Here is a 23,966-nt window from a genome sequence, read left to right on the forward strand (position 1 = left end):
ATGTATAATAGACTACAACCATATATCTTGAGATCTTGCAGTAGTAGTGAGTCTTTTTCAATGTGTTTGAAAACACTCTAAACATCCTTTCACTCTTCTAAAATTATTGCAGCATTGTGTGCACATTGATAAAAAATTTTGGTTTAAAAAAAATGAGACTATACTTTTAAGGATTAATTCACATTGTTATGTATCTTAAGAAGTCAACAACGTCTAGTTAGAATCACCCTAGGAGAATCCTTTAAAAAAAAGTCATTTCAGTTGCATGCTTTGTCATGGTTTTAATTAAGGTGTAGATACGACACATCCAGCTACAATAGTGTCTCTATGTATTTGGTTTCTTGGTGCAAGAATCACTTAAAAAAAAGGTTATTTCACTTGCATGCTTTATCATGGTTTTAATTAAGGTCTACATATGACACATCCAACTACAATAGTGTCTCTATGTATTTGGCTTGGTGGTACAAGAATTCCATCCTACTTCTATACATACTTGCATGTAACGATAAAAGTAATCCACTAAGTTTTTCTTTGAACGGAGGTCATATGAAAGGTATTTAAAAAGTTAGAGCCCCAAAATTATAGTCCATAACTTATAGATCTACCCCCATGAGCCTTTCAAATTTAAAAAATTATCTCAAATTTGTTTATAAAAACAAATGTATTGGTCATATTTCTCATTCTTCAAGTGTTTAAAAACAAGGGATTCATTTGTGTTTAAAAACAAAGAGCTCGACATTTGTGTATCAAATAAAATTATCATGGGAAACTCAACATGGGGGTGTTTCTCTTGTACACACCTCTATCATCACATGTAGAAAATAAGGACCTTCAACTGTGCATTGAAATCTATACACAATGTGTACCAATGTCATGGTATTTATATTGAAACACTCTGGAAACACGAAAACAATCATTTTAAACTAGAAGAAAAGCCCAATATATTATGCAAGCTCAAAGTGTTCATGATTGTGTCATGGGAACACATGTTAGTTCACAAACGTCAACTAAGAATCTCCTGATGCTTCATGATCCTTGGATGTGACAATTGACAAATGAATGTTGGTAGAGAGGCTAACCTCATGAAATCATTGGCAACTTTTGGGGCAAAGTTGAATGAAATTTACACTAGTCGAGATATCTAAACAAGTAATGCTACAATGCCATGCATGCCTTGAAGGCATTTAAAATTGATGCATGTCTTGAAGGCATTTAAGGTTGATAAACTTACCTAAACTCTTTTCTCATTTAAAAAATGGTCTTTTTTTTGGTCAATATTGCCATTATTTTACCGACCACACTTTATTCCACCCCTTCATTGTAAAGTGGAGGGATAATAGCATAGTGATAGAGCTCTAGTCCACTATTCATGGACACAGGTTCGAAACTTGACTCACCCCTCTCCTTATAGAATGATATTACTCTCAAATAGAAATCTTTTTAAGTATGCACAAGATGTTTGAGTGTTCTTTATGTGATTTTATTATTGGTGATAGTATATGATTGGTTCCTCATGAAATTTTTTATAACATACATAAGACACATTACAATTTATGGTTGTGATAATTATGAGAATAGGAGAATTCCCAAAACATATTGGGGTGAATCAATTTTTATGGCCAACATGAAAAATATGGTTTTCGCTCTCATAAATGCATGGATCGCTATTTGAAGGTAAAAATGAGGATGAATACATTTTTTAAATCATCAAGACTTGGCTTGATGTACTTTGATTTGACATAAACAAATCATCAAAGGGGAGAGGGATGAAGGGCTCCTTTTTGTAAAAAGAAAAAGGAAACTCATGCATGCATGGGTCAATGTGAAAAGTAAAGATGAAGATGATTGCATTTTTAAGACGTCAAGATTAAAGTGTTTAGATTTGACACAAACAAGTCATCAAGTGAGGGAGGGATGAAGGCCTTAATTGTTAAGAGAAAGTGAAGAATTGTAATAGGGTAAAGAGGATTGCTTGCGAAGAGAAGAGGTGGACTTGCACATGCATATCTAGGGCCTTGTCCACTCAAAGCTTGAAGGGGCAGATGGTCATCCATCTTGCACATGCACATGCACATGCACATGTAATGAGCTTCTCTATGAAACTCCAAGTCGGAGAGTAAGCTATTGTTTGGGCATTCTTGACCCAAGGAGCTTAGGATGCACCCACCTTAGTAGCTCAAAAAGCAAGAAACTTTTTAGGAAGCACTTTACTGACATAATAATTGTGTGTGTGAAGGACTTTCTTAACATAAATGTGTGATTTAGAGGAGCAAACTTTAAGTGGGCACAAGACAACCAAAATGTGAAAAAAGCACCCAACTTATTAAAATATATATATATATATATATATATATATATATATATATATAGAGAGAGAGAGAGAGAGAGAGAGAGAGATAAGGTGTAATAATGGGGTGAATATGTATGTGGGCACGCTCAGACAAAGTGTGAGGAAACACCCCACTTTTTTAGACACAAGGGGAAAAGATGGGGTGATTGGTGGGAGATGGGGGGCAGACTAAACGAAGGAGGTTAGAAAGCACCATGCATTTTTGGTGAAAAGCTTAGGATAATGATTGCGTGAAATGTTAAAGCTAGTAGGAATTATTAAAAAAAGGGGGGGGGGGGGAGAGGGGGTTAAGTGGGCTATATACATCAAGCATCATTGCAGCTTTGGTCATGTGAGTGTTTGCAGCTTTTGATAAGAGGCTACGTTTGCAAAGTGTGCACACGTAATGATAGGTGGAAGGGGAACGTGCTCTTCTGCATGAAAAGAAGAACTCGGCATGTGCATGATGGGAGAGAGAAGAGAGAAGAGAGAGGAGAGAGAGGGTCTCCCTGGTATATATTCTCTCAACACTCCCTCGCAATTTAATCAACGCCGCCAATAAAATACATCAGAAAGCTTCACACTATATATATATATATATATAACCCACATATAAGGCATATTTTGTCCTAGCCTTCTTGCAAGAGCCTTCACTTCACCTTCCCAAAAAAAAGAAAAAAGAAAAAAAAAGGAAGGTCAGTTATGCCACTCTAGATTTTCAATGTGGAGGGCGTTTTTGCTAAGAAAAGGATATAGTGTATAAGAAAAGAATACAGTGTATAACAGGACATGCCCACTATATGTCCTAGAGTGTCGGAAAAAAAACGGCATTCTAGACACTACTTCCTAGACTGTCGAGAGAAAAAAAAAAGCAACATTCTCGTGTATTTGTACAGGCCCAGAATTAAGAAAAAATCGGCTAACATTTTAAGTAGCCCTTGTGATTTTCCATATATCTTAGTTATAAAACCAGCATATTGCAGAGATTTTGAAATAGAAAACAGATAGATTTAAGATTTTTCCTTATTTTGATTGATCGAAAAATATGTTTTTTTTTAGCACTGGTGTATGAATGCTACATTACCTACATATATGTGCTAGAGTGTACACATGCTACATTACCCTCATTTATACATTGTACACATGCTACATTACCCTCATATGTACACTATGTAGTGTACATATGCTACAGTCTACCCATGTATATACAGTGTATACTAAACAACAACAACACACAAGGTTATGGAAGGTCTTAGATTGTTACACATAAACCTCCTTGCCTATGGGGAGGGACCCATCATGAATGCCCATAGGACTTGGATGGGCAAGATGGAAGGACCCAAGTGTGCACGAAACAAGCCGAGAGTTACGACTACTGATTGTTTATAGTACATAAACCACACACAACATGATGGTGGGCCTTACTCTACTATTATTGCCACATAGCACAGACAAGATGATGGTAAAGGAAAGCAAGTGAAAAATATGTGGTGGTGGTGGTGGTTATCATGATGGTACAATTTACATTGCTATACTATAAGATGATGATGGTGAGTAAAGAGTAGATTTGTGGTGACAAGTATTAGGATTTGGGATAGAAGAAGGTCGTTGTTGGGTACAGGGACGTAACTGATGGGGAGGAGAGGAGAGGACATTCTTCTAGGTTGATGTTTTTGAAACTAGTGAAGGCTAATGGTTGCACCTTGGGAAAGAAGAGTGCTAGCATGCACAGTGAAAGAAGGGGGGGGGGGGGGGGGGGGGGGGGGAAGGTAAGAGAAAGAGGACAAACTTGCCTTGCAATGTAGTTAGTGACAATAGAAGAGCATGGGGGAACAATGACAAGGCCCAAGAAAGCAAGCTGGTGCATACTATGGAACATAAGGTGGAGAAAAGAGTAAAAGTAGAATATGATGCATACTATGGAACATAAGGTGGAGAAAAGAGTAAAAGTAGAATATACATCAACGTCACATAGAAATCATACATGCAAATATCTATTTATTGAGAGAGAGAGAGAGAGAGAGAGAGAGAGAGAGAGAGAGATGTGTATATACATGTATCCATATATGCACATTTAATGTCGACACGCACATGGACACATACATACATGTGTTTGCATGCACACGTGTATATATGTCCATGTATTCACACACAACTACATGTATGTTTGAGTCTATACATACTTGTACATGTACACACACATATAGATAGATACACACACACACACACACACACACACACATTCTCTCTCTCTCTCTCTCTCTCTCTCTCTCTCATACATGGTTGTAACTTGTACATGTACACGCACTTATAGATAGAGAAATAAATACACACACATTCTCTCTCTCTCTCTCTCTCTCTCTCTCTCTCTCTCATACATGGTTGTAACTTGTACATATTTTTTATGCCTTACAAGAGTGCTGGGATTTCCACACTTACTGTAACAACAGTGTACTCAGAGAGATTGCTGCACAAAAAGAAGCTGATGCCAGTTGCTTGAGAGTGATAGTTTGGAGAACCTGCCCAAGTTCCAACCTTACACACACATTACACAAGGGGGACACCCGGGGGACACACAGGAAAAATTTCCCCAATTATTGAGAAAATGCCCCCTTGAGCCCCTAGCTAAAACCCGGTTACAGTAGCAAACTCCAGTGCTACTCCACTAATAATTAATTTCACTACCAATGAAAATTAAAATTTGAGAAAAGAAAATAAGAAAACAATTGGAGGGGGGTGGTCCCACGTTTGCTGTCCCTCGTGATCAGCTCTGCTGCTCTGGCCTCTGGTTCTTGTCAGGCCGCCAAAGTCATCTGGATTCCTGCACTTTGTACCCTTTGTCCGGACATCTACTAGACTAGTGACTAGTCCCTGCTGGCCTTAGCTCATATCCTAAGGTCCGGACAAATGTGAACGCCAGCAAGGCCCCCTCCATAATTGGGCCATTTCCTCTTTTGTCAAACCTTTTTCTGGCCGCCTGGTAATTTTGACTCCACCTCACCACATATTTTCCACGTGGCACGCCTTTTTCATACCGCCACCTAAAATTGAGGCTTTCTATTCGTTTTTTTTTTAAATTAAAAGTTTTCCTTTTTTCAGTCGGAAATAAAATTTTCGGGTAGAAATTTGGCATATATCGCTCGCATTCACATATCTTATTTAATATATTTATTTTTCCGGAAATAAAATTTTGAGAGGAAAAATAGATAAAAAACAGGAAACCTGGGAATTTGGCATACACGTGCTAAATGTTCTTGATAATTCCAAACGTTTATTTCCTTATTTAGGTTTTTCGAAAATATCAGAGATTTAGATGGAGTTAAATATATAATATTAGTAAATAAATATAACAATCTTTTATGATAATTCCAAACGTTTATTTCCTCATTTAGGTTTTTCGAAATATCAGAGATTTAGATGGAATTAAATATTTAATATTGGTAAATAAGGTCAGGATCTAGAGCTAAATTTAGAGGGATTGGCATGCACACGATTTGCCAATTGTCAAAATTAAAGCTTATTAATAAAAGTAAAGATCAAAGAATATTAATAAACTACATTATTGCTAAAAATTTGATTAAATCTATTTAAAACTTTACGAAATCTATATTGTTTTTTAAAATAGCAATCCTATCATAATTATTATTTAGGCATTTTGATTGGACATGGGATGCTTTGTCAAACAAAATGATTGCAACGGACTGAATTCTGTTGACGGGCGATTTTCTTGCCGATGGGCTGTCAAGCCATTCACCAGCCATTAACTGCCAGTCACCGGGTAAACCCAGGAGTTTAAACTTTAACCTCATTTACGTGCACCTGTTATTAGTTAATCCTCTTTCCTTAAGCTTTCATAAATGTCGCCTTTAAAGATCCTTTTGTCATTGATGGCCTCGTGCACCTAAAAAATTTTATATTCTTTATTCTATCATCTATTGCAGACAGCTCCAAAAGCAAACAAAAAAAACAAAAGAGAACTAAATTGTCTTTATTAGTTAGCCAATTAATAAATTTTATCAACTGTTTAAAGCAACGGATTTTAAGCCTCTATTAATTTGATTACAGGCACTAATACACTACAATTGCTACTGCAATGAGCCTTAAAAAAAGCACCAATGATCAATGGTTTACTGCTAAGACGGAAAACCCCATTATTATTTAGGCTTTAGGAATTGGGATTAGGAATCCAAGGGGGAAAAAAAGCTAAATAATTAGCTTGACCCACCAATCATGTGGCCATTGATTGATTGCTGGTTTGAGACCTTTTTCAATTGAGCTCGACACCAATTTACCCTTATCTACACAACCCCCCCCCCCCCCCCCCTCCCCCTCTCTCTCTCTCTCTCTCTCTCTCTCTCTCTCTATTTCCAATCTCTATAAATTTCACAATTCTGATCAAAAACTTTATCATATAAAATTTTTCTAAAGAAATTCTCATCTTATAAATTTCTTATGAAAAAATTGTCAAATTTCCATAAGAGTTTTTTCATGACACTCTTTCCATATAAGAAAATATAAAAACTTATCTTTTGCATCAACTTTTATCTGGAATATTAGTGGACTTTTGCCCATTTTGTGCATGAACAAAGTTCCTCAATTTTTGTAAATTTGTGCCCACTAAATACATAGGTGTACATAAGTAAGCTTTGCTCATTTTCTCATTTTCACAAGCAATATGACATTAGTTTTACCAAATTATTTGGTACATTGAGAGGGATTTTCTTTGGAATTTTGGGTAAACCAAAGGGTCCCTAAACGAATTCTTTCCCAGTAAATAAAGGGTGAATTAAAAACACAACGAAGAAATTTCCCATCTTTTACTAAAGATGTTGACATAAATGCTTTTGTTTATTTCTCCTCTCTCTCTCTCTCTCTCTCTCTCTCTCTCTCACACACACACACACACACACACACGTTCCCAATTTCCCATCCTTATCTTGTGCATTTCACCCTCATAGGATCTGGTGAACCAAATTTTGCATTTTGACCAAGTTTTCTAGCTCTTTTTTTTTAATCGTAGGAAAGCAAAGGGTCTCTCTTGTACACAGTCTTTACACCCAAAACACCACACAAAGCAAACAGTCACCCCCACACAAAAGCTTCAGTATATACTTTTCTTGCAAGCAACTCCCATTTAAGCTTGTGTGCCTTCTTGAAGCATGGGGGATTCCCCCCAACCCCTCCTCTGTACCCCTCTTCGCTTGTAATGGGACAAAAAAGAGGGGTTTGTTGGGTGGGTCTCCTCTGCGCAAATTAACAACCCAATCAGCCCAATTTGGCGCAGATAGCAAGCAAAGCTTGTCATGCTTTTGCTTTAGTGGTTTCTGGTGATGCTTTATTCTAGTGCGTAGGTAAAGACATTGCTATGTGCAGCAAGATTAAGCTAATCTAAGCCAATCTTAGCTAATCCAAGCTCCATTTGCTCATTGCGCTCTCACACACCCACGCGCACACACTCACAGACACAAAAGCAATGCATTAAGCAAAAGCAGAAGATCAGATGGAGAACTATAGCACATAAAAGTCGGGGTAACAGATTTGTGGGAGAATCGTGAAGCTGCGCATAATCGTCCTGTTTGTTAATCATAAGGGTTGCCTCTCTTCTAATTTTACCGTTTTGCCGGCTCAACAGTGTCTCCACTCAGCCGTCCCAAATTGCATATTTTTGGTGCAAATTTGGGTTTCTAAAATATAGCTAAATTTGGACCTTGGCAGTGACGGAAGAGCTCACAGTGCGCTAAAAATCTTCCTTCAGCAAAGCTTGGTTATGTCCTAACTCTCTGCTCTGCCAAAGCATTAGTGCTTAATCTTCAGGAGCTTTGCAGGCTTTGCAAGAATCCAGTGAAAAGAAAAGCAATCCAATCTCAAAGCTAACAGCTTCCCCATGGGTGCAATTTGCAGCTAAGTACTCAACTTCTGGAGTAAATTCGTAGAGATTGCCTGAAAGCTAAAAGAGATTCAGAGGCTGGGAACCTGATTGCGAAGTTCTGCAGTGCACAGAATGTAATTTGCAATCTAGTGAGCAATTGATAGTAAAAGCAAGCGTTTTGACCGCTAAGTGTAACCTGCACAGTGCAAAATGCAAGCTTTTTTATCATCTCCACTTTGGAAAGCGAGCTCTTTGATCTCCAGTTGTAGGCTGCACAGTGCAAAAGCGAGCTCTTTGATCTCCAGTTGTAGACTGCACAGTGCAAATGCAAGCTCTTTTATCTTCAATTGTAGCCCCCATCTGGAAAGCAAGCTCTTTGATCTCCAGTTGTAGCCTGTTTTCTGGACAGCAAGCTTCTTGTAGCTTGCCAGGAATCGGGCTGTGATTAACATCAAGCTATGAAGGAGGTCAGTGAGCTCCACTCCAGGGGAATAAGCTCGAACTCCAGTAGGGAAGGGGATGAACAACAGGGAAATGTTAACCGCACCCAACAGGAGAATGTTAACAGGGATGGCTTCAATTGTGCACTCGATTGCTCACAGTGATCATTCTGTGTGTAATAGCAATAAAACCTTGCCTTTTTTGCTACTGGTGGGCTTTCATAGCCAGCTTCTTTTAGCTGCTGTTTGGTGATGCAGCCGATGAGGAATTACAGCCCTCGCCACTCCACAGGTGCAGGGCAGCAGAAGTGGGCAAGGAGCAATGAAGGTTGGCTAAGGGACACTGGCAGCAGTATCAGAGATGAGGACCTTGCCCTCTTCCATGACATGCGATCCTGTGAACGCAAGAACTTTCTCCACCCTTCCACCGATGATATTGAAGCTTCTCTGCGTAAGTATCATCAAATTAGCTGATTATCATCATAGATTTTTGTCCATCACCCATTCAGTCCGCCGATCTGCATCTGAATCATGCCCACACCCCATTGGCTACACTCCACTCAAGGGCCCTAAAGCAAACTCTATATCCTGTCTTTCAATGCTGACTCTATCAGATTCACAACTTTTGCTCAAAACCCATCGCCTGCACTTCACCTGAGTGTCTGCTTTTGCCTGGTACAATCCTATCTGCAGGCAGTTTTGTGGATGGTTTTCAGTACAACTTTGTGGGTTATACTTGGGTGCAGAGCTATTTGTGTGTTGTGATATCGCAGTGCTATTTTAGGGGCTATTTCCAGCCCAATTTTGTGGGCTTCACATTGTGAAAGGGGTCAATTGCATGGAGTGCCGGCAACAATGACAGTATTGTCAGTTATTTATCTGCAGTGCAATGTCTTGGGTCCGAATCAAATAGGGGGTCATTAGCAGTCCAATTTTGTGGGCACATGCAATCTCGTGGGTAATCTGCAAGGGACTGTGATTTGCACACACACACACACACACACACAGAGCGAGCGAGCGAGCGAGCGAGAGAGAGAGAGAGAGAGAGCGCGCTGTTGTGCTAACCAGTCGATTACATTGTGTTGCAATTTCCTTTAGCAACCAAATTTGGAGGGCTCACTGGCTTCCGTATCTCTGCATCATCAACACCCCCTTGGAAAGGCAATGATCTTCTGGCAACCGACTTGGATAAAAATGATTATGACTGGTGGGTCCTCTTCTATTTTGCAATATTGCTTGACCCTCTCATGTTCATGGGGTGGCCCATTCTATCACAATGCACGTACTATCATATTTGATCACAATGCATATCTATCATACATGGAGTACTACTAGCAAGACGGCATCATGAGAAATTTGATCTGACCTCATCATGTATAGGGTTCTCCCCATATGTGATGGCAGCGTTCCCATGCTCGACTATCATGCATGTGTATAATGCCAAATAGTGTACTACTACTGTTATGTAAAATGCTAACCTAGGTAAGAAAATTCGGATTAATGCAGGCTTCTGACTCCACCAGGGACCCCTCTTTTCCCATCATTGGACAAAGACTCTCTACTGACTCATGTAGACCGGAGCATTCTTACTCAACCTTACTCTGCTTCAAAAGTTTCAAGAGTACGCAGTTCGTCTGAGCTGTTTTTGGGGTTTCCTTGGTAAGATTTACAGTGTGTAATGATTGAATGATTGAATGATTGTACTGCGCTTTATTTCCAGTTCCCAGGACCAAATGCAAGAGAGCTGCACAACAAAGTTTCACGCAGAAGCCCCGGCCCTCAAACACCAACAAGCACAGCCTCATCTACAAGCAGCACAAACACTTTTGTGAGAGGAAGAGCACCTTCCCCTTCGAGAATAAATTCAAGTCCAACCCTTAGACCTGCTACTCCAACAAAGTCACTGGCCAGATCAACAACTACTTTGAACAGGGCATCAACAAGGTCCTCGCCTCCGACATTGAGAAGGTTGAACACATCTCCAATTGTACGATCATCTTCCACAGAGAGAAATGCCCCTCCTTCAAAGGGAAGGAGTAGAGGAACTTCGGTATCACCAAAACTACAGGCATGGCAGCCGCCTGAACTTGGGTTTTCTGCAGAACCCCCTCCTAATCTTCGCACGTCCATTTCAGACCGGTCATTGTCAAGCTCTAGGGGTGCAACATTGAGTTCAAGGCCGGTCACCCATGTAGAAGCTAGGCACTCCTACTCTGAGGCGGTTGACATCAGTCGATCCCGGTGGCGGCGCAATTCTTCATCATCTGGGTCTAGAGTTTCCAGCTCAACAAGTCAAGATCGTTGGAGCAGTAAAGGCTCTATCATCTCTTCATCAGATGAGGGTACAGATGTCATGGAGCCAACTTTTCTTGACTTCAATGCTACAAGTCCAAGCTCCACATTAGGGAATACTAAGACAGTAGGTGGAAGGTTCAATAATGAAGTAAGTAGCAGGTATAGTCCGGCCATAATACGGCAGAAAAGATCAACAAGTTCCTCCATTGAGACACTTGGCTTCTCCAATGGTTCAGCAAGGAAGTCATTGGAGCCATCCATGCGGCGTATGGTATGCTATTTCCATTCATTAGAGTGGTTTTGCTTCATTAAAATTGCCTTTTTGCAAGTCTTTTAGTTGGCTGTCTTCAAATTCTGCTCATCTGTACAGGATCATCGCGGCATCTCACAAAACATGTTCCGGCCTCTGCTGTCCAGTGCCCCTACGTCCTCATTTTATAATGTTGGGCATCCAGTTGCAGGGCACAGGCCTGCAAATCCTATATTAGAGCCCTCCATCACAGCTAGCAGCAATGCAAGCTCAGAGAAGGGCGTAAGGATCTTCCCCGGCAATGAGAGCAGTGATGAAGAGGAGAGAGAAATAGAAAGCGAATGGGACAAGAGCTTGTCTCCTGGACCTGCAATCAGTAAGATAGAGGATGATGTGATAGATCCAGAGTGTATTGAAAGGCATGATTATGTTGATCAGTTTGAGCAGGAGAGTGTCACTGACAGCATATCAAGCCCCATGGGTGCAACCCATGGTTGTGAGATGAGGAATGGAAATACTTTTGATTGGCCTGGACATGAAGCATTTTTAAAGAGAAAACAAGTTAGTTGTAAAACAGATGCACAAGGAGGAGATGAGTCCCCAACCAAGTTTCCCATCGGGGAGCTTGAATATGGTTCTGTTGATGATGATTCAATAGGTTTAGATTCTCAAAAGGATGTCACTGCTTCACCATGCAGCCAAGAAACTGCAGATCACGTCTTTGTAGACATTCAAGAGGACCTCTGTATGCAGTATACTGGCACCCAATGGAAGGATTGTGGGTTGATTGATCTGCACAATGGTTTAGATAAACCTGGTGTGCCGACCCTCAATGCAAATCAAACCTCAAAACAACCATACAACTCAGACCCAGGACTGCAAGAAGCAACTCATGAATCCAGGTACGAGTCAGTTGTCTGGTCACCACAGAAAGGAAACAGAATGCCTAACTGCTCTGATACTAAGCAAAGTCAATTGACTAGTCTTAGCATGGATCAAGTTGTCAATGAGAATGCAAGTATTTCCACGGGTCAAATACCTTCTAGTCATGCAGAATATGGTGCCGGCTTGCACTGCAAAGAAATGGTAGATTCACGGCTGTCAATCCAACCTGCTTTATTGATGGACAATGCAGATTCGCCAGAGAGAGGGCATCTGCTGGTTGGCATTTCCCCAAAGCCTTCCAAGCAGGGAACCAGGGGCAGTCCCTTAGTTGCTGTACTTTCATTAGAAAGATCGCATCTTGTTGATGTAAGCACAGATTCCTCTCTCGGCTCTGACATATCTTGTGGGACACAGAGGTCAGTGTATCCAGAAGCAGTCGAATGCCCTTCTACTGGTGCAAGCAGCAAAGAGATTTGGGACCAACATTCATACCATGAACTCGAATTGATAGGGAAAACAAGCGATTGTGAGTTTACTCCAAGATCCCAAAAACAGGAAGGCCTCCTTCATCAACCTGATCTGGCTTCACAAGACAGTTGCCGTGAATACTACATTGACATGCTGGAAACTACAGAGAATGGAGCTATCAAAGGATCTGAAACTAATGGTTTTAGGACACCTAGAAAGCTGTTGTTTGTTGAGAGTGAGAGTGATGTTGATCCAGGGAAGACTCTGCTTGGAGAGAGAATAGGTAACTCTCAAGTTAGTAGCCTTGCAATCAATATGGAGGAAGAAGTTCTTGAACAGCTAATGAAAGTGGTGTCACTCCATGATGGTACTGAAGCTACTTTGTCAAGGGAAGAGGAAGATAGTTTCTATACTGCAACTGTGAAACCAAATGCCTTGTCTTCAGAAACAAATGAGAAACAACATGATGTTGCTATGGTTATCTCGGTTGACCAGATATCCAGAGATGTTGTGGATGATGAGGATGAGCTATCTGGGAAAGATATGGTTGAAGAAGATTCTGCAGATATCTCAATTGAAGGTATTGAGCCTGATCAGACGGTACCACAAAAGGCAGTTGGTGGTGGAGCAATCAAAACGATCACCTTAGAGGGGGTCCCTCCAAGCTCAGATGAGATGCAGTTTAGCAGCCCTGAATTACTATCAATGCATGTCGACTCACAAGAAACTGGCTTACTTGCAAAAAATGCACATGGTGAAGGCCAAGAGGACTCAGCTATCCAGATGGTTGAACCATTGCTTGGAGAGGGTCAGCAGCAACCTCATCTGAAAGGTAAGATTAATATACATATTAACTGCTCATCGATACCAAGGGTACCGGTTCAGTTGTTCTCCTGTGGTGTTTTGACTTTGAATTTGTGAGAAATTTAGAAGCAGAATAAGAGGGTCTGTACGAACTTGGCAGTAAGCTCCATAATTCTCCGCAGAGTGCCATAGTTTCTCAATCCTCTCCCAAATGGCTCTATGAGTGGGAATGAAGTCTGCCTAAAAGCTAGCAAACACATTCACCAAGGGCAATGGGAATGCCCTTAATGGCATATAGATGATTGGCCTGCTAAATGTGTCATGCAGCCATGCTGGTTATTATGTCCCAGGCTGTCCCCTCCAACTTGGCAAAGTGGCCCAAATTTCCTTCCCTTCAACCATTTGCAGCCCCATCTGCCTGCACCTGCTGTCAGCCACATGACCAAGCTGCTGGTGCTGCTGCCACAAGACACCAAAATATTTAAAAAAACCAAAAAAAAAATGCAATCACCCACCGCCGATGAAATTTAACATTACTTCCAATTCTTCAATTTGAAACAGTGGATGCTGGGAAACACTTATGCATTTTTTTTTTCATGAAAGTGGCTCTTGTTGTATTTAGAATAATTACTCACAAAAAAATGTGGTATATCTGAAATGCAGAATCCCCTCTAAGGACCAGTGCAAGTCCAGGGTGGAAACCTGCAACACCCTATTTTTCATTGGAGGAAGCTACAAATACAATACTCTTTTGCAGCTCTATTGTGCATGACATGGTGTACAAGGCAGCATCCATCGCTACTGAGAAAGAAGAAGCCACAGCGGCGGCAGCGGCACTATTACCTTATCAAGTAAGAGGACAACTTTCAAATGCAGATTACATAAGTTCTTTGAGAGGAAAAGTGTCAAAAACAGGAACCTGGAAAGGGAGGCACAAGGAAGCCAAGTGTTCTGTCAAGAGGTCTCACAAAGAGGAAACCATCAATGTGCCTGTAGCAATCACTCAGCATCCCACTCCTATTGATGGAATGGACAAAAATAATGTCAGAGTTGGGGCTGAGAAAGCCTCAACAGATGCTGTCAAAGAGAAAAGTTGTATAAAATTGACAGTAAACTCCAATTGTCAATGCACTATCATGTGAAGGGGATAGTTTTTAACCTAATCCGAAGACAGTGTCATGTGAAGAGGAGTGCTTGCAATACGATGGCAATGCGCTCTCATGTGCAAATGAGGATTTTGGTCATGATACTGACGTACTATCATGTGAAGGGGGCATGTTTACTGATGCACTATCATGTGAAGACAAGGGTTTTGACCCTAGTGTTTATGCCTTGTTAAGAGGTTCTAGCTCTAATGGGCTATGCATGTCATGTGAGGAGAAGGGTGGTAAACCTGATGTGTATGCAGCCTGATGAAGGAAGCCCAGTTTTATAAGAAGGGAAGGGTGTTTGGCCTAATGTCAAAGGAACACCATGTGAGGGGATATTATAGGACGAAATGTCCATGTACTATTATGTGAAAGGCTTTGAATTTTTGACTGGCTCATTCGAGCCTGCGATGTGGGGGCGGGCTCGAAGTCTGCGTGTTCGTGCAAGCTCTGCGGGCGAAGGGAACTTTTTTTGGGATCTCATGTCAATGGCAATGTGAGGTGGAGGAGGACAGGTTTAATGACCTGATGCAAATGCCTAAGCATGTTAAGGGCAGGTTTTGGTGAAGTCAGGGAAGGGTTATTAGACCTGTGGATGCATTTGCATAGTGAGTACTGCCACCATGGTATATATAAAAAAAGGTTTTTGGGCAATGCACTAGTAATATGTGAAGGGAAGGTTTATATGCTTCACCTTTACTGTGTTGTTGTAGCGCCACCATGCGGTTTAGCTTTTGGCTTTTTGTTTTACTACTCCAGCCAGCATCAACACCAGCATGTGCCCTGTGTACAGTTTGCAGTCACCCATTATTATTTCATTTCAGCATATTACCCTGCCCTAAGAAAGCAGCTGCTTTCATTTGAATAAAAGAAGGTTTTCTCTTTTTTCTTTTTCCGAACAGACTGAAATTATATTATATTTTTTTCCCTTTCCCCAAAAAAGACTGGAATTATATTAGGAAATGAAAAAGATACATAAAGCTTTTGAAGATTTAATGAGGCATTCCGCTCTTATAAACGAGCCCACTTGTGTTACTGTAAACATATCCCCAACCCCCGCGCAAAGGCAACTTAGTGTTTTTTTTTGGTTTTGTTGGGAAGGTGGATATGTGCGTGCCGTGTGTGCCATCTATCGTGTAGTCCCTAAGCATGGAACCCAAGTCCTCATCGGTTCTATCAGCTGAACTACATGCTCGTTAGTTCAGCTCGTTGACATCTTAGAGTATTTTTAATGGTTTATAGTACACATTTTGAGGACTAAAACCAGTAGAATTGAGGAGTTGTTCTTATTTTGATTCATTGAAAAAATATTTTTATCGAGCACAACCTCCTCCCCCAACCCCACACACCCCACATAAAGAATGAATGAAAAGTAAATTATTTAGTGCTTCTAAATAGGAAATGTTATAATGCTTGCTTGGTATCAGGGCACTTTGATGAAGTCAGAGATGCAGAATCCAGTTAGAATACAAGAAAAGAGAAGTAATGGCTGCCTCTCTCAGGGATGAGGAACTGATGCACTACATTATGCACCTTGTTGAGGTCCAAGCTACCCTTTAGAGTGGTTTGTTGGAGCTAAGCTTCTTCGGATAAAAAGCTTTTTTGTAATAAGCTCTTCCTAGCTCTTTTTTCCAATACATACTTCAAGTTAAGGAGATGTTATAATGCAAACAACTCCTCTTACAACGCCCTTGTCTCCCAAGAAGGAGATACATAGTTCGAGTCTACCCTTGTGGCATCCTCTTTCTCATCGATTAAAAAAAAAGGTCCTCTCTTTCTTCTCTTTACACCAAGTTACTTTTCTCTCACTACAAGTGAGAGAAAAGTAGAAGGTTGGTTTGGTTGTTAAGTGGATGGCTTGTTGACCCTAGAGAAGGCCATGTCTCATCATAGAGCTACTTAATCATGTAAACCCTAAATTGTTATTAAGGTTTGGTCCACCAAAGGTATTGAGTCCTCACCTTGAATACAAACTTGGATCTCTTAAAGTCCTCCCTCAACAAGTGCTTTTGAGTTTATGAGCATGCAAGCTCTACAAAAATATAGCAAGCATTAATATAGAGTCTTGGGCCTCTTGAAAGTATAAAATATTATTTGGTATGTAGAAAGGTATGTGGCCTTAGCCTTACAAAAATAGTGATGCCTAAATATGAAACCATAAAAGGTGTTCACATGTCTTTCAAAATATCTCATAGTGGTCCAACACATGTTTCACTTGCAATTAACACATAATCCATCACTCTCGCATACATCCAAAATAATATTAGTCAGTGCACACAGCTAATTAAATACATTAATCCTGACTATATCATACCAGTGCACATAGCTTGATTAAACACATTAATCTGATAAATGACATAAATAAGAGACACATCCAAATAAAATATCTCAAAATAAAATAATAGTCATCCCCATAGAGGTTATGACTAACAGATGAGGACCTCGATGTGACTCCAACTCCTTTGACTTATATTTTGTGTTCTTTTTGTTTTGCCAATAATAAGGGATTACTTTGTTTTGCATATGTTAAGACATTACTCTTTTTTGTCCCAATCTGAGATGTACTTCTTCAGCGATTAAAAACTATATTCGGCCTCAATCTTGTGCAAGATTTGTTATCTTTCATCTCTCAATGTTTATATGTGAATATGATTGTCTTCACCTTCGCTTGCACATGCACAACCAAGAAAACATGAGGCTCCCCTTACATGCACTGTGGAAACTGTAACCAGCACAGGGGACAGTAGCCTAACACATGGCCCAAAGTCTATTACATAGTACTAGCAAAATGGGATAGACTGGGGCTAGCAACTCGTCTATCCCATTTTGCCAAATTCTTTTTTTTTATAGAGTCGGTATGTCGATATATTAATTACCAATGCCTAAACCAATGAAATTACTGATGGTACGAGTATCCCGACACTTACATTAACGATTATGTACTAACATAAATACCGATGAAACTACCAATATGGGAGGAGAAAAAGGTAAAAAAAATTCTATGTCTACGTCGTATGGGTGTCAGTATAGGGTCATTCCCTTATAATGCACATCTAATAGCTGTCTCACGCGAGACATCTATGGCTATATCCTAGGCTTGTTACTACTGGGCTCTGCGGACTCTAAAGCTAGCTTGGTGGTGGCTCAAATCAAAAAATGACACTCTTGGAGCTCCACCTTGATGAAGGTGGGATCCTATACCCCACACAACAATGCCACAGGCCACCACAGAATGCAAGGGGCTCTGCCTATGCATTGAGAACAAAACAAAGCAGCTTTGAGCATTAAAGTAGAACAACTTTTTCCAAACTTGATGTAGTCGGAATACATTTGAATAAAGCACCCTTTGTAAGTGCTTTAAGTTTCAAGAAATTCTTCCCATATCTCGGAGTGCAGCTTTTATGAAAGACTATCACATCATTGGCAAGTTTGCTAATGTACTCCTTTGGAGTTGAGTCCTGAATCCTTCCCTAGCCCTCATATCTTCCACTTTGCCTCGACGCAAACTCATCAAGATACACAATTTCTTACTCACCACCAATTAGAACTGAAGTCAACACTAAAAATGTAATGCATGGGAGAGGCATAATTTTTTCGAGAATTAAACCAAATCTGATGTGTGGAGCCTCCATGGCATGTCAAGGCCCTACATGTGATGGCATGTCCATCTAGGACCTGGAAGCCACCTATCTACTACCGAAGGCTCGTATTTGCAGGCGTGCTTTTGAAAAAGCACGCCTGCCCACACGAGCCTTTGACGGATAGGTGAAAAAGCAAGTCTACCCATGTGAGCCTTGAGCGGGACATGTGGCTTTCTAGGCCTAGATGGACATGCCATCACATGCAGGGTCTCTACATGCCATGGAGGCCCGACACATAAGATTTGGGAAGCATGTGAAGAAAAAATCACCTTCTCCACTTCATCGAGCTCCTTTGGCACACGAGTGCCTCTAGTGACAGATGTGGCAACATCCTGCATGAGGAGGTACTCACCCCCTTCGATGGTGATGGCACTCAATGAAGCCAGTGGTGGGTCACGACTTTGGGTTTTGTGAGGCTAGAAGGATGCAAGCACCATGTGAGAGCTCTCTTTAGCCTCAACATCAGGGTCTAGAGCGGCGGTCTCCTCTAGCTCCTTCTCTCTGTTTCCACCAATGGGAGATCATAGCTCAAGCTCTTCAATGTCAAAGCATAAGATATAAATAGTAAAAGTAATATCCAACTCAATGAGATTGAGTGGGATGTGCTCTTCGTATAGGAGGTTGGGATGGACAGAGGTAATGTGGAGATGTTTGACATGAGATAGAACTTTGTTCATAGCCTTCTTGTGGTTGGATCTAATCTTCATACCAAAAAGGAACTCCAAAGGAATCCAGCTCAAGGTGGAGTCTAGGATAGAGTAGGTAAAGTCATCGACTGCATTGCAAAATGCAGCTAACAAAACGAGCTACCAGGGTCCAAGGTGGAGATGGTAGCCTCAAGGTCTACACTCTTGCAAAACCTAGGGTAGATCTAGTCCCCAAGGTGAGCATAGTGCGTGCTACTGATCCACATGAGCAAAAGTAGGGGAGGAGGCTATGATGGGTAGTGGAGTGCTATCACACAAATGGAGAGCTAGCTTAGAGCTAGAGAATAGATAGTATGAATGAGTTTGATCTAGCTTATACTCAAATTTAAACTTACACTCAATTTTGAATAAATCTATATGTATGTTTTTTATTATACTTACAAGTAGTATGAATGAGGCCATGATGGGTAGAGCTAGAGAATACATAGTATGAATGAGTTTGATCTAACTTCTACTCATATTTATACTTACACTCATTTTCAAATGTATACTTATGCTTGTTTCTATACTTACAAATAGATATAAACTTAAATTTATTTTTATATTTATATATACTTATATCTTTAAAATTTAAAATTAATGACACTTCATTAAAATATAATAAATCATAAACCGTACGTCTATTTCTAGTATAGTTACTTATATTATTATTTATTCTTAAATATATACTTAAACTTATATTTACATTTGTAATTATTAAGGCTTATCATTATTTACTTACATTACAAGCATTTGAAACACAGTAGACTTAAAAAAACCATAACACTTAAAAAACCATAACACTTTATTAAATGAATTAAAATTAAATTTACAACACTTTTAGAGAAACCGTTTCTTATATAATATGAATTACATTGACTCCATAATCTTGAGGATGTGTGGAGCAATACACTACTTCCATGTTTTGCAATGTTCACTCGACTCCCAAATTTTCTACTCTCTCCAACTTGAAATAAAAGTTATAAGGGGGATGATTGGACTTTGCCTAAAAATTTTAAGGGACCAATGACTCTCTACATTTATGCTAAAAGGGTTATGACCCTCCCAAAGAATAACCACATTAATGTGAATGTGTGCCATCTTGCATGTTGAGCCTGTAGAAGTCACCACCTCTTATACTTGAAGCGAATGCACAAAGTCTATCTTGCACAATGAAGTACTTGTCATTAAAAAACAAACAATAACCAACATAAGGTGCCATGAAGTAATTGTGAATAAATACTATCAACAATCAACAAGTGTAATCTTATATCTAATAGCATTCAATGATATCATTATTGGTGAATTCTCTTGAGATGCTGTGACTCGCTCTGAGTCATCCAATTCTCAGATGGACACTTGTATTGGTAAGTAATATTAGTTTTTTTCACTACTTCACGTGAGCTAAACAAATGTGCAAACAAATCAAATGGAACAAACCAACTTAGATGCACATCTCTAGAGCCTATGGAGGGTTTCATGGCACCATAAACTTGAGTTTTATCTTGAATCTGCATGCTTCTAATGTATCTAACACTAGTTTGGTGATATGATATAAATGTGTCTGAACATATATATGTCCTCATTATTAACCAATTTTATGGAATTATTTGGAATACATAGGTAGTGAAAATCGAAGGTTTCCTTTTTTCATATTATCACATACATAGTGAAGGAAAATTGGGATTTTTTGGGATCGCATTGGTTACCTCTAGGCTTTTCAATTCCATAAGAGTTCATAGGCCAAATTACAGTTGTAATGCAAAGTTGTTTGGGCTATATTTGGATCAAAGGCTTTAATTAGTTAATTTCTCATTGCTTTTTACAAATGTTTTAAATGTACATTGCTTCACAAACATATCTATGTTGTAATATAATCCATCTTATGCTCAAAAATCAATTAGAACTCCAAAATTTAGGTCTTAACAAAAATTCTACGGTATTTAACTGTCTCAAAAAAACTTAAGTTTGAGGATTTTTATAGCTAATCAAACAATCATAGACTAGGACCAAATCTTGCACACATGTTCTATATAATATTGAGACAATATTATGCTTTGCTGGTGCATTTTGTGAGAGTCAATCACATATACACCTATCCTTTTAGGCACTTTGTTTTAGATGAAAGTTTGCAAATTTTGTACCATATTCATTTGTGAGGTGTATATATGAGAGTCAATCACATATACACCTATCCTTTTAGGCACTTTGTTTTAGATGAAAGTTTGCAAATTTTGTACCATATTCATTACTATATAATAAGAGACTACTTTATGTATTTTTAATCATCTCATAAGGCTTTAAGTTGAATACCTAGTCATTTTATATAATAATAAACACTATTTTCATAAGTTTCTCACTCGATTATCCAAATATAAAGCAAGGGTTCATAAACATTGTTTTATTTATCAATGCAATTTTAAAAGTTGAGAATATAACTAAATTGAAATGTTTAGCTATGAATTCTTGACTGATTACTTTAGTGGATATATTGATTTATCAGTATAACTAAAGTAAATTACCATATAAGCTCACACTATTGTCGTATTTTTGGGTGTCAAAGACTCAACAACTAAACAAAGATTCTAAGAAGGAAATTTAATTGAATTAATTATTAATGCAATATTTTTTTAATCATGAAAAATCCATCTCTCATCTCTTAAATTCTATGTAAGGTTTAGGAGAAATTTATAATGAGTCAAGATCATTTTTTTCTTACATGTAAGAACCTACTTTGTAAATTTGTAACCTATTTGGATTATAATGTTGTATATACCTTTACTTATAGTGATTTATCAATTATATTTAAGGTTATTTTTATCATTTTAATAAATTTCAAAGGTTTCCACATTCATGAAGACATCTCTTTGAAGAGAAATGCTAAAATACCGCTCCCATTCATAAGACATGAATTTGCTACCAAACCCTTGAAGAAAAGACATATTTATGTCCTATTGAGCTACCAAACTAGTGTTAAGCTAGGATTATACCATTCCTGGCTAGACAACAGTGGTAGTGGAATGTACTCCAAACTACCAAGAATATTATGTCTCTCCACAACATACAATGAATCATAAAAATAAATATTTTGAGATGCCAATTCAGTTACTCTTATTGTCATAGATCAAGGAATCTATCTCTACATGGAAAACATTTAGCTTTCTACTTAAACCCTCTATGTTCTTCCATTCATGCAGAGTAGATGGATATAAAGCTGCAAGCAACAACACATGACTGTATTAAAACTCTATCTAATAACCATGGACTCAAAGCACAAGAACACAAAGCACATAGATATAAACATATTTTTACGCTTATATATATTGGTAATATTTTTAAAAATTTATTGATATCAACTACTCAAAATTATCATGGGCAGAATACCTTTCATTACTCCGTGCTTGCCTTAGAGACTATACACTAAAATTATATTTCTTTGAGAAAATAAAATTTACATGAAGTCTAAAAAAATAGCCGCTCGAAAAACCTTGCTCAAGGATTTTTTTCTCAGACTAATGTACGCATCCATTTGATAGGGGCCTCAAGCTTTGGCAACTATGACACCATCTCTTGTCTTTCAAACTACCAAAATTCAAATGATTAAAGCGGGCATGCTATAGCTTTGCGTCACTCATAGCACGTGTGGAAGTAAGTAAACAAGCATTTTGTGTTGATCTCTCATACTTATCCCAACCTGTAAAGCCATGGCTTAAAGCACTGGATATACCGTAGTGATGCCTCCATCACTTTGGTCATGAATTGTACACTATCACCTCATTCTCCATCCCACCTCGTCCTATTGGGGCAGATCATACATACTCGGCATTTTCACTAGCCAGATCACCAGTATCACCAGCCCCCCACATACCGACACCACACACTACCATCTACTTCACACATGACATGGTAGACATATACACTGGCAGAGTAGAGGATGGGCTCCTACTCATGGATCCCCTGGCACCTATGGATACCATTACAACCCCTATAGCTGGCATCACTCCTACACACGGCTGCATTTTAACGCTTCTAACATCGTGTCCACTTAGGAGAGCCTGCGAGATCTGGGACTATGCCCCATAACAGATGGTATGATGACGAGTGCAGAGCCCTATACTCACGGCTTCGCATACAGAGAGCCTTTTGGGAGCCATCACACAGAGAGCAAGAGTCGAGGAGAGAGATGAGGAGACTTACTCTCCGCAAAAGGCGGGCCTTCGCAAAGATACAGGAGCTAGAGATCTTCCATTTCTTCATGAGTAGCGATCGCCCTATCTCATGGCGGCACTTCAGAGAGCCCCGGACACTAACACCCATTGTAGACCCATAGACATGGCACACATATGCAGAGGGCCTATACCATGCCCCACAGCAGCCACCTATACCTCAGCCATCACAGGAGCCTCGACCTACCACACAGCTAGCTTCTTTACCCACTCGATGTGATAAAGGAAGCTATTTGCCACCCTACAGCATGGACGGGCCGCCGACCATATGGGCCTACAGGGTGAGCATCTCATATATGCAGTAGATTATTTGGCTCCTTTTCTTGCACACCTGTTTAACATAGCACTAGCAGAGGGTTTGCCTGCGGAGTGGAAAATGCACACCATTGTGCCGATCCACAAAACAGGGGATATGCTCGATCTCCGAGCAACTACAGGACAGTTATGGTTGGCCACATGTTGGCCAAACTCTATGGTGCAGTGTTGGAGAGCAAGAGCTTAGCTTATATGCTGAGCGAGTAGGTTTACGCTCATCAAGGCAAGCAGGCTTCAGGAGAGCTTTCTCTACCACTGACCATGTATTCACTTTGAGATGTATGATTGATTAGGCTAGAGTGAGGAAGAGAAAGCTCTATTACTGCTTTGTGGATTTCCACAAGGCATTTGACACAGTACCACGAGAGAGGCTCTTTCAGCGCTTGCAGTCTCTTGGCATACTAGCAGATATGACATGGAGCATCTATGCATTATATGAGCAGGTTTTTGGGCGAGTCAGATGACCAGGAGGTATGTCCGAGACTATTGCTAGCACCATTGGTGTGAAGCAAGGATGCCCACTTTCCCCCATGCTATTTGGGTTATACTGAGGTGGTTGCCTTCATTACATGGGGAGGCGGAGATGGAGTTGATCGAGCAGGAACCTCAC

At 39.7% G+C, this 23,966-nt stretch overlaps 1 protein-coding gene across 2 annotated transcripts; it reads left to right on the forward strand.

Annotated features, from left to right (window-relative positions):
• The first annotated feature begins 7,368 nt into the window (after nucleotides 1-7,368).
• LOC147636995 (uncharacterized) lies at nucleotides 7,369-15,373 on the forward strand. 2 transcript variants are annotated; one of them, XM_086800593.1, is made up of 6 exons: nucleotides 7,369-9,089; nucleotides 9,737-9,845; nucleotides 10,145-10,259; nucleotides 10,359-11,204; nucleotides 11,304-13,368; nucleotides 14,004-15,373. In XM_086800593.1, exons 1-6 carry the CDS (start codon nucleotides 8,891-8,893, stop codon nucleotides 14,480-14,482), a joined length of 3,813 nt encoding a protein of 1,270 aa, XP_086656719.1. In that variant the 5' UTR covers nucleotides 7,369-8,890; the 3' UTR covers nucleotides 14,483-15,373. The 2 variants fall into 2 exon arrangements, with proteins under 2 accessions (XP_086656719.1, XP_086656720.1); XM_086800594.1 differs by having other exon boundaries at nucleotides 7,460-9,089; nucleotides 10,162-10,259.
• Nucleotides 15,374-23,966: the final 8,593 nt, after the last annotated feature.

The sequence above is a fragment of the Cibotium barometz genome, chromosome 7, assembly GCF_041138505.1.
Source record: "Cibotium barometz isolate CiBa-2024 chromosome 7, ASM4113850v1, whole genome shotgun sequence".
Classification (NCBI taxonomy): Eukaryota; Viridiplantae; Streptophyta; class Polypodiopsida; order Cyatheales; family Cibotiaceae; genus Cibotium; species Cibotium barometz.